The 11,333-nt window shown below is 47.9% G+C and overlaps 1 protein-coding gene across 11 annotated transcripts in view; it reads right to left on the reverse strand.

Moving 5' to 3' along the window:
- Positions 1–11,333, reverse strand: part of LOC121539417 (transmembrane protein KIAA1109 homolog) — a 142,994-nt gene that overhangs the window by 61,687 nt on the left and 69,974 nt on the right. For 9 of the 11 annotated variants that reach the window (XM_041847908.2, XM_041847906.2, XM_041847910.2 and 6 more), the window contains 7 exons: positions 10,671–10,911; positions 10,337–10,491; positions 7,493–7,697; positions 7,080–7,247; positions 6,765–6,946; positions 6,512–6,687; positions 5,813–6,398 (listed from right to left, as the gene is read on the reverse strand). In XM_041847908.2, coding sequence (XP_041703842.2) covers positions 5,813–6,398; positions 6,512–6,687; positions 6,765–6,946; positions 7,080–7,247; positions 7,493–7,697; positions 10,337–10,491; positions 10,671–10,911 — 1,713 coding nt within the window. The remainder of the gene's footprint in view (positions 1–5,812; positions 6,399–6,511; positions 6,688–6,764; positions 6,947–7,079; positions 7,248–7,492; positions 7,698–10,336; positions 10,492–10,670; positions 10,912–11,333) is intronic. The other 2 variants (XM_041847901.2, XM_041847903.2) reach the window with 2 other exon arrangements.

Genomic DNA, 11,333 nt, shown 5'->3' on the forward strand with positions numbered 1-11,333 from the left:
CAGCCTCTAAGGTGCAGGGTTGAGTAGCCGGGTGGTAGCCGGCTAGTGATGACTATTTAACAGTCTGATGGCCTTGAGATAGAAGCTGTTTTTCAGTCTCTCGTCACAGCTTTGATGCACCTGTACTGACCTCGCCTTCTGGATGAACAGGCCGTGGCTCGGGTGGTTGATGTCCTTGATGATCTTTTTGGCCTTCCTGTGACGTCGGGTGCTATAGGTGTCCTGAAGGGCTGGCAGTGTGCCCCCGGTGATGCGTTGGGCAGACTGTACCACCCTTTGGAGAGCCCTGTGGTTGTGGGCAGTGTAGTTGCCGTACCAGGTGGTATTACAGTCCAACAAGAAGCTCTCAATTGTGCATCTATAGAAGTTTGAGGGTCTTAGGGGCCAAGCCGAATTTCTTCAGCCTCCTGAGGTTGTAGAGGCGCTGTTGCGCCTTCTTCACCACACTGCCTGTATGGGTGGACCATTTCAGATTGTCAGTGATGTGTACGCCGAAGAACTTGAAGCTTTCCACCTTCTCCACTGCAGTCCCGTCGATGTGGATAGGGGCGTGCTCCCACTGCTGTTTACTGAAGTCCACGATCAGCTCCTTCGTTTTGTTGACGTTGAGGTTATTTTCCTGACACCACTCCGTCAGGGCCTTCATCTCCTCCCTGTAGGCTGTCTCGTCACTGTTGGTAATCAGGCCTACTACTCTTATGTTGTCTGCAAACTTGATGATTGAGTTAGAGGCGTGCACAGTCATGTGTGAACAGGGAGTACAGGAGGGGGCTGAGCACGCACCCTTGTGGGGCCCCCTGTGTTGAGGATCAGCGAAGTGGAGGTGTTGTTTCCTACCTTCACCACCTGGGGGCGGTCCGTCAGGAAGTCCAGGACCCAGTTGCACAGGGCGGGGTTCAGACCCAGGGCCCCGAGCTTAATGATGAGCTTGGTGGGTACTATGGTGTTGAACGCTGAGCTATAGTCTATGAACAGCATTCTGACTTAGGTATTCCTCTTGTTCAGATGGGATAGGGAAGTGTGTAGTGCGATGGCGATTGCATCGTCTGTGGATCTATTGGGGCGGTAAGCAAATTGAAGTGGGTCTAGGGTGTCAGGTAAGGTAGAGGTGATATGATCCTCTCAAAGCACTTTATGACAGAGGTGAGTGCTACGGGGCGATAGTAATTTAGTTCAGTTACCTTTGCTTTCTTGGGTACAGGAACAATGGTGGACATCTTGAAGCAAGTAGGGACAGCAGACTGGGATAGGGAGAGATTGAATATGTCCGTAAACACTCCAGCCAGCTGGTCTGCGCATGCTCTGAGGACACGGCTAGGGATGCCGTCTGGGCCGGCATCCTCACGAGGGTTAACACGCTTAAATGTCTTACTCATGTTGGCCACGGAGAACGAAAGCCTACAGGCCTTGGGAGCGGGCCGCGTTGGTGGCACTGATTTATCCTCAAAGTGGGCGAAGAAGGTGTTTAGCTTGTCTGGGAGCAAGACATCGGTGTCTGCGACATGGCTGGTTTTCCCTTTGTAATCCGTTGTTGTCTGCCACATACGTCTCGTGTCTGAGCCGTTGAATTGCGACTCCACTTTGTCTCTGTACTGACGTTTTGCCTGTTTGATTGCTTTACGGTGGGAATAACTACACTGTTTGTGTTCAACCATATTCCCAGTCACCTTGGTGAAATGTGGTGGTTTGTGCTTTCAGTTCTGCGTGAATGCTGTCATCTATCCATGGTTTCTGGTTTGGGTAGGTTTAAATAGTCACCGTGGGAACAACATCCCCTATACACTTCCTGATGAACTCAGTCACTGTGTCCGTGTAAACATCAATGTTATTCTCAGAGGCTACCCAGAACATATCCCAGTCCGCGTGATCAAAACAATCTTGAAGCATGGATTCTGATTGGTCAGACCTGCGTTGAATAGACCTTAGAGCGGGTACTTCCTGTTTGAATTTCTACCTATAGGAAGGGAGGAGCTAAATGAAGTCGTGATCTGATTTGCCAAAGGGAGGGCGGGGGAGGGCCTTGTAGGCATCTCGAAATGGCGAGTAGCAGTGGTCTAGTGTTTTTCCTAAGCGAGTACTGCAGTCAATGTGTTGATAGAACTTCGGTAGCGTTTTCCTCAAATTGGCTTTGTTAAAATCCCCAGCTACAATAAATGCGGCCTCAGGATATGTGGTTTCCAGTTTGCATAAAGTCCAGTGTAGTTCCTTGAGGGCCATCGTGGTATCGGCTTGAGGGGGAATATACACGGCTGTGACTATAACCGAAGATAATTATCTTGGGAGGTAATACGGTCTGCATTTGATTGTGAGGTATTCTAGGGCGGGTGAACAAAAGGACTTGAGTTTCTGTATTTTATCACAATCACACCATGTGTAGTTAATCATGAAAACTACACCCACGCATTTCTTCTTCCCGGAGAGTTCTTTATTCCTGAACTGAGAACCCAGCTGGCTGTACAGACAGGGACAGTATACCCCGAGAGAGCCATGATTCCATGAAACAGAGTATGTTACAGTCCTCGCCCTGAGCTCGTCTACTTTATTGTCCAGAGACTGAACATTAGCGAGTAATATACTCGGAAGCGGTGGATGGTGTGCCCGCCTCCTGAGTCGGACTAGAAGTCCACTCCGAATACCTATTCTTTGCCGGCGGTGTCTTGGAGCAGCCTCTGGGATAAGTTCAATTGCCCTGGGGGGTACGAACAAAGGATCCAATTCGGGAAAGTCGTATTCTTGGTTGTAATGCTGGTGGGTTACCGCCGCACTGATATCCAAAAGTTATTTCCGGCTGTATGTATTAACACAAAAAACGTTCTAGGCTAATAATGTAAGAAATAACACACAAAAAAACAAAATACTGCAAAGTTGCTTAGGAAGCAGAGATGCAGAGATGCCATGTCTGTCGGCGCCATCATCTCATTGTATTGTTTTGTCACACAATACAATGCCAATGCCACAGATTGCCACAGACGTCTCAACTTTTGAGGTAGCATGCAATTGGCATGCTGACTGCAGGAATGTCCAACAGAGCTGTTGCCAGAGAATTGAATGTTCATTTCTCTACCATAAGACGCCTCCAACGTCGTTTTAGAGTACGTCCAACCGGCCTCACAACCTCAGACCACATGTAAGCACACGCTAGCCCAGGACCTCCACATCCGGCTTCTTCACCTGCGGGATCGTCTGAGACCAGCCACCTGGACAGCTGATGAAACTGTGGGTTTGCACAACCGAAGAATTTGCTTGTCGTCCTTACCAGGGTCTTGACCTGACTGCAGTTCGGCGTCGTAACCGACTTCAGCGGGCAAATGCTCACCTTCGATGGCCATTGGCACGCTGGAGAAGTGTGCTCTTCACGGATGAATCCCGATTTCAACTGTACCGGGCAGATGGCAGACAGAGTGTATGGCGTCGTATGGGCGAGCGATTTGCTGATGTCAACGTTGTGAACAGAGTGCCCCATGGTGTCGATGGGATTATGGGCAGGCATAAACTACGGACAATGAACACAATTGCATTTTATTGATGGCAATTTGAATGCACAGAGATACCGTGACGAGATCCTGAGGCCCATTGTTGTGCCATTCATCCGCCATCACCTTATGTTTCAGCATGATAATGCACGGCCCCACGTCGCAAGGATACACAAAAATATTTAAAACAAAATAAATACAAAAATTACGATTTCTGGAAGCTGAAAATGTCCCAGTTCTTCCATTGAGTATGTTTGGGATTCTCTGGAACGACAGCGTGTTCTAGTTACATTTACATTTTAGTCATTTAGCAGACGCTCTTATCCAGAGCGACTTACAGTTAAGTGAGCGCATACATTTTCATACCGCCAATATCCAGCAACTTTGCACAGCCATTGAAGAGGAGTGGGCCAACATTCCACCTGCCACAATCAACAGCCTGATCAACTTTATGCGCTGCATAAGGCAAATGGTGGTCACACCAGATACTGACTGGTTTCTTGATCCACGCCCCTACTTTTTTTTTTTAAAGGTATCTGTGACCAACAGATGCATATCTGTATTTCCAGTCATGTGAAATCAATAGATTAGGGACAAATTAATTTATTTCAATTGACTGATTTCCCTATATGAAATGTTACTCAGTAAAATCTTTGAAATTGTTGCATGTTGCATTTATATTTTTGTTCAGTGTACATTCAACATACAGTATATCTACAGTGAGGGAAAAAAGTATTTGATCCCCTGCTGATTTTGTACGTTTGCCCACTGACAAAGAAATGATCAGTCTATAATTTTAATGGTATTTGAACAGTGAGAGACAGAATAACAACAAAAAATCCAGAAAAACGCATGTCAAAAATGTTATAAATTGATTTGCATTTTAATGAGGGAAATAAGTATTTGACCCCCTCTCAAGCAGAAAGATTTCTGGCTCCCAAGTGTATTTTATACAGGTAACGAGCTGAGATTAGGAGCACACTCTTAAAGGGAGTGCTCCTAATCTCAGCTTGTTACCTGTATAAAAGACACCTGTCCACAGAAGCAATCAATCAATCAATCAATCAGATTCCAAACTCTCCACCATGGCCAAGACCAAAGAGCTCTCCAAGGATGTCAGGGACAAGATTGTAGACCTACACAAGGCTGGAATGGGCTACAAGACCATCGCCAAGCAGCTTGGTGAGAAGGTGACAACAGTTGGTGCGATTATTCGCAAATGGAAGAAACACAAAATACCTGTCAATCTCCCTCGGCCTGGGGCTCCATGCAAGATCTCACCTCGTGGAGTTGCAATGATCATAAGCCCAGAACTACACGGGAGGATCTTGTCAATGATCTCAAGGCAGCTGGGACCATAGTCACCAAGAAAACAATTGGTAACACACTACGCCGTGAAGGACTGAAATCCTGCAGCGCCCGCAAGGTCCCCCTGCTCAAGAAAGCACATATATAGGCCCGTCTGAAGTTTGCCAATGAACATCTGAATGATTCAGAGGAGAACTGGGTGAAAGTGTTGTGGTCTAATGAGACCAAAATCGAGCTCTTTGGCATCAACTCAACTCGCCGTGTTTGGAGGAGGAGGAATGCTGCCTATGACCCCAAGAACACCATCCCCACAGTCAAACATGGAGGTGGAAACATTATGCTTTGGGGGTGTTTTTCTGCTAAGGGGACAGGACAACTTCACTGCATCAAAGGGACAATGGACGGGGCCATGTACCGTCAAATCTTGGGTGAGAACCTCATTCCCTCAGCCAGGGCATTGAAAATGGGTTGTGGATGGGTATTCCAGCATGACAATGACCCAAAACACACGGCCAAGGCAACAATGGAGTGGCTCAAGAAGAAGCACATTAAGGTCCTGGAGTGGCCTAGCCAGTCTCCAGACCTTAATCCCATAGAAAATCTGTGGAGGGAGCTGAAGGTTCAAGTTGCCAAACGTCAGCCTCGAAACCTTAATGACTTGGAGAAGATCTGCAAAGAGGAGTGGGACAAAATCCCTCCTGAGATGTGTGCAAACCTGGTGGCCAACTACAAGAAACGTCTGACCTCTGTGATTGCCAACAAGGGTTTTGCCACCAAGTACTAAGTCATGTTTTGCAGAGGGGTCAAATACTTATTTCCCTCATTAAAATGCAAATAAATTTATAACATTTTTGACATGCGTTTTTCTGGATTTTTTTGTTGTTATTCTGTCTCTCACTGTTCAAATAAACCTACCATTCAAATTATAGACTGATCATGTCTTTGTCAGTGGGCAAACGTACAAAATCAGCAGGGGATCAAATACTTTTTTCCCTCACTGTATATGATCATTCTAAAATGAAGACACATACTGGTTGATGTACCTTGGAAGTCCGGCGCTCCGAGCGACCCAGCGTGTTGCGTCCCCGGGGCTCCCTCCTACCCAGTGTATCCAGTCCTGAAGGGGGGCCGTTGGGTGGCTGACCCCCTACTCCACCTCGCTTGCTCCTTTGAGCCGTGTTCCCGCTGCCGCCAGCCCCACTCCGCCCGGCTCCGTTGATGCTTCCCCGCGAGCTGCGGCTGAAGTCAGAGGAGCGAAAGTGTCGGTAGGGCCTTGCCTTGAAGGTGGGCGTGGGGGAGGCGGAGCCGGCGGTGTAGCGACTCAGCTTGATGTCTGTCTGCGTGGCCTTGATGTCGTCCACCATGGTACTGAACTGGTGGATGAGGCGCACCAGGGCCATGTCCACGCGCTGGCTGATGGCCTGGCAGGCGATGGTGAAGTCGCAGTGGAAGGTGTTGTAGTGGCGCCGGTTGAGGTCGTGGAAGGCGAGGGGAGCGGCCGTGGAGTTGGGCGGGCCAGTGCTGGTAGACTTCTCCATCAACACAGAGTTTAGACTGAAAGTCTCGATCAGCAGGGCCGGTTTGAACTCCAGCGGAGGGAGGTTAGGCATGCCCTGTCTGCAGGGAGAGACGGAGAGGGGTAGGGAGCGAGATTACTTATGAGTGGTAGATAATGGGACAAATAATAACCAGGCATACAGTATCTTTATTTAGATACAAGGTTTATTTACCTTTTGGAGCGTTTGTTCTTCCGCTCCTTGGACGTGTCTGAGTCCACAATGTCTGCTCTGAGACACTCCAAGGTGCCGGAGAAGGAGAGATGCTCTCCAAAATACATCTTGTAGCTGAGAGGAGTGGTGTCCTGGGCTTGGATTCCTGTGTGACTCAGCAGAGGCTTGAACACAACCTGTGTGAAGTGAGGAAAGGGAGAGGGAATCTTTAGAATTATCACACACAAACACACACACAGTCTCAACAGGTTACCTGTGCGTCAGCGAGCTGCACGGCGGCGGGACACTGGTTGCCCTCCTCGATGTCGGCCATCTTTATGTCATCCTGGCTGGTACTGTGCTGAGACTGTGTTCCATCAAGAGTGTTTTGGTCGCTGGACAGCACCGTGTTGAAGTCTGATGCTGACGGGATGGTTTGGAGGTTACAGGTGACGCCTGAGGAGCAATGGGAAACAGACACTTAGGGTGACCTTTTTTGACATTCTTCTACCGTGAGCTTTTGGGGTTGGTTACATCACCAACATTCCCCCCCAACATTCACAGAAGATTCCCACAACATTCCCCCTACCTGTCTGCAGGCTGTTGTGCTGGGAGCGGTTGATGGGGGACTCCTGGGGTACAGTGTTCCCTCCGCCCCGGTTGCCCACAGCGTTGGACATCCAGTTGTAGAAGCTGACGGAAGAGGGCTCTGACAGCAGTGGGTGCTCCGTCAACACATCTGGGCCCACACTGTTACCTAAAAGGGGGAGCAAACAATGTAATGTTGCAGTCCAATTCTCTACCAATTCTCTATCATTGTGGCTCGAAAAGGAATGGAACTAGTATAAAAATATGGTGGAAATTCCCTATAAGCCATGCTTTATGACAATGTTCACACTTTGGGGACGAGGGTATGGAATTGGAAGGCAACCCAAGTCTGAACCAGGTGTGGGCAACCCTGGTCTATCCCATGGTAACGTTCTAAGGACAATGTCAGCGTACCTGTGCTCTTGGTGGCGGGCTCATTCCTCTGGGGTGTGCTCTCCAGCAGGTTGTGCAGGCTGGGGAAGCTGCCTGTCAGGTAGCTCAGCAGACTCTCCTTACGGGGACTGTCCTTGGCAGGCATGCCCACGCGACTCACATGGGCAGGGGAGTCAGCCGCCGTGTCCCCACTGGTGTAGCTCAGGGACTGGTATGGGTGGGAGCCCTGAAGAAGACACACACCCATATCATTAGTGTGAAAACAAATGCATTCCTATTGTATAGTAATGGAAAGTGGTACTGCCCTGTCGTCCCTGTCCACCCATATACAGTGAGGGAAAAAAGTATTTGATCCCCTGCTGATTTTGTACATTTGCCCACTGACAAAGAAATGATCAGTCTATAACTTTAATGGTAAGTTTATTTGAACAGTGAGAGACAGAATAACAACAAAAAAATCCAGAAAAACGCATGTCAATAATGTTATAAATTGATTTGCAGGGAAATAAGTATTTTACCCCCTGTCACGAGAATTTCTATCTCTTAATTAAACTCAAGCTTGAATAATTCCCAGAGGTTGTAATGCTCTGGTTTTAATCATGAATTAAACAAGGTCCACAAACAGCAAGAATAATCTGTATGTTTATTCATGAGAGCTCTAGCGCCAAAAAACTCACACAGCCTTTTTATATCCCTTCACACAAAGGAACTTTTCTCCGCCCACCTTTAGGCGGCCTGTACATTTCCACAGTATAGAATGATTAACCAGTTTCCCCTCCCTCCTGGAATGTTTGTCTCAGCAGTTTCTAACTCCCCTGCCTCGGTTAGTGGGTTTATACTACATTATAACCCTAAAACCGTTACACAGTTATCATCAGTATCGGGGTGGAACAATTTTTGTCATTTACCATAATTCCTCTATCACCCCTTCTCAATCAGAAAGATTTCTGGCTCCCAGGTGTCTTTTATACAGGTATCGAGCTGAGATTAGGCGAACACTCTTAAAGGGAGTGCTCCTAATCTCCGCTTGTTACCTGTATAAAAGACACCTGTCCACAGAAGCAATCAATCAATCAGATTCCAAACTCTCCACCATGGCCAAGACCAAAGAGCTCTCCAAGGATGTCAGGGACAAGATTGTAGACCTACACAAGGCTGGAATGGGCTACAAGACCATCGTCAAGCAGCTTGGTGAGAAGGTGACAACAGTTGGTGCGATTATTCGCAAATGGAAGAAACACAAAAGACCTGTCAATCTTCTCGGCCTGGGGCGCCATGCAAGATATCACCTCGTGGAGTTGCAATGATCATGAGAACGGTGAGGAATCAGCCCAGAACTACACGGGAGGATCTTGTCAATGATCTCAAGGCAGCTGGGACCATAGTCACCAAGAAAACAATTGGTAACACACTACGCCGTGAAGGACTGAAATCCTGCAGTGCCCGCAAGGTCCCCCTGCTCAAGAAAGCACATATACAGGGCCGTCTGAAGTTTGCCAATGAACATCTGACTGATTCAGAGGAGAACTGGGTGAAAGTGTTGTGGTCAGATGAGACCAAAATCGAGCTCTTTGGCATCAACTCAACTCGCCGTGTTTGGAGGAGGAGGAGGAATGCTGCCTATGACCCAAAGAACACCATCCCCACCGTCAAATATGGAGGTGGAAACATTATGCTTTGGGGGTGTTTTTCTGCTAAGGGGACAGGACAACTTCACCGCATCAAAGGGACGATGGACGGGGCCATGTAACGTCAAATCTTGGGTGAGAACCTCCTTCCCTCAGCCAGGGCATTGAAAATGGGTCGTGGATGGGTATTCCAGCATGACAATGACCCAAAACACACGGCCAAGGCAACAAAGGAGTGGCTCAAGAAGAAGCACATTAAGGTCCTGGAGTGGCCTAGCCAGTCTCCAGACCTTAATCCCATAGAAAATCTGTGGAGGGAGCTGAAGGTTTGAGTTGCCAAATGTCAGCCTTGAAACCTTAATGAAATGGAGAAGATCTGCAAAGAGGAGTGGAACAAAATCCCTCCTGAGATGTGTGCAAACCTGGTGGCCAACTACAAGAAACGTCTGACCTCTGTGATTGCCAACAAGGGTTTTGCCACCAAGTACTATGTCATGTTTTGCAGAGGGGGCAAATACTTATTTCCCTCATTAAAATGCAAATCAATTAATAAAAATGTTGACATGCGTTTTTCTAGATTTTTTAAATGTGTATTCTGTCTCTCACTGTTCAAATAAACCTACCATTACAATTATAGACTGATCATGTCTTTGTCAGTGGGCAAACGTACAGCAGGGGATCAAATACTTTTTTCCCCTCACTGAACAAAAATATAAACACAACATGTAAAGTGTTGGTCCCATGTTTCATGAGCTGAAATAAAAGATACCAAATATTTTCCATAGGCACAAAAAGCCTATTTCTCTCCAAATTAGTGCACAAATTTGTTTACATCCCTGTTAGTGAGCATTTCCCCTTTACGTCCAACCGGCCTCACAACCGCAGACCACGTTTAAGCACGCCAGCCCCTCCACACCTGAGGGACCGTCTGAGACCAGCCACCTGGACAGCTGATGAAACTGAGGAGTCTGTCAGTAGTAAAGCCCTTTTGTGGGGGAAAAACATTCTGATTGGCTGGGCCTGGCAGCCATGCCCCTGCCCAGTCATGTGAAATCCATAGATTAGGGCCTAATGTATTAATTTAAATTGACTGATTTCCTTATATGAACTGTATCTCAGTAAAATCGTTTAAATTGTTACATGTTGCATTTATATTTGTGTTCAGTATAATTATAAAGCACCAAAGTTGAAGTAGACAACGCAGACAGACAGGTGGATACACAGTTAAAAGACATACCTTTACCTTTATTTTGAGGGCAGATTCACTGTGTGTGTGGGACTTGGACAGCTTCCTCATGATCTCCACCCCGCTGACTGGTCCAGATTTGTCTCCTGTGGGCGGGGGGCGGCTGCATGCCCCCTCCAGCAGCATGGTGTGTTCACTCACTGTGGCTAGACAGCATTTACAACATGATATAACCCATTGGACCAACATCCTGCATGCATGATCATCATCAAATTCATTAATATGTGGGGGGACTTCTCAGTACAATTGTTTTGATAAAGTCTCTCTGTCATGTATTAATTTACCAGAAAATTCCAAAAATAAACCTCTGGGGAAAAGTTCCTACCTGCGTCAAACTCGAACTCGGCCCCATCAGCGCTGGTGTCACTCTGCAGCGCAGCTCCGTTGTCCAGGCCCTGGACCTGGTAGGTCTGCTGCACGGGGGTCTCCTTGGGTTTGGGCAGCTGGTTGGGCCTCATCAGGCCGATGGCCTTGAAGCCCTGGGTCACCACAATAAACTTCATCCACTGCCGGGCCAGAGCCACCAGCCCCTTCTTCAGGGTCACCAGGGCAGGCAGCCCATCATTCTAATGAGGACAAGATGAGATGGGTTAAATGGCTAAAAAGGAGTTCACTTAGGGTAGATCACGCTCTCCGTAGCCAATGTGAGTAAGACCTTTAAACAGGTCAATATTCACAAGGCCGCAGGCCCAGACGGATTACCAGGACGTGTACTCCGAGCATGCGCTGACCAACTGGCAAGTGCCCTCAAAGCTCATCACTAAGCTAAAGACCCTGGGACTAAACACCTCCCTCTGCAACTGGATCCTGGACTTCCTGACTGGCCGCCCCCAGGTGGTAAGGGTAGGTAACAACACATCCGCCACGCTGATCCTCAACACGGGGGCCCATCAGGGGTGCCTGCTCAGTCCCCTCCTGTACTCCCTGTTCACTCATGACTGAATATAGCTATGATCCCCCTTATATCATCAGCCATTAAGTTGGCCGA

Source organism: Coregonus clupeaformis, chromosome 25 (assembly GCF_020615455.1).
Source record: "Coregonus clupeaformis isolate EN_2021a chromosome 25, ASM2061545v1, whole genome shotgun sequence".
NCBI classification, from domain to species: domain Eukaryota; kingdom Metazoa; phylum Chordata; class Actinopteri; order Salmoniformes; family Salmonidae; genus Coregonus; species Coregonus clupeaformis.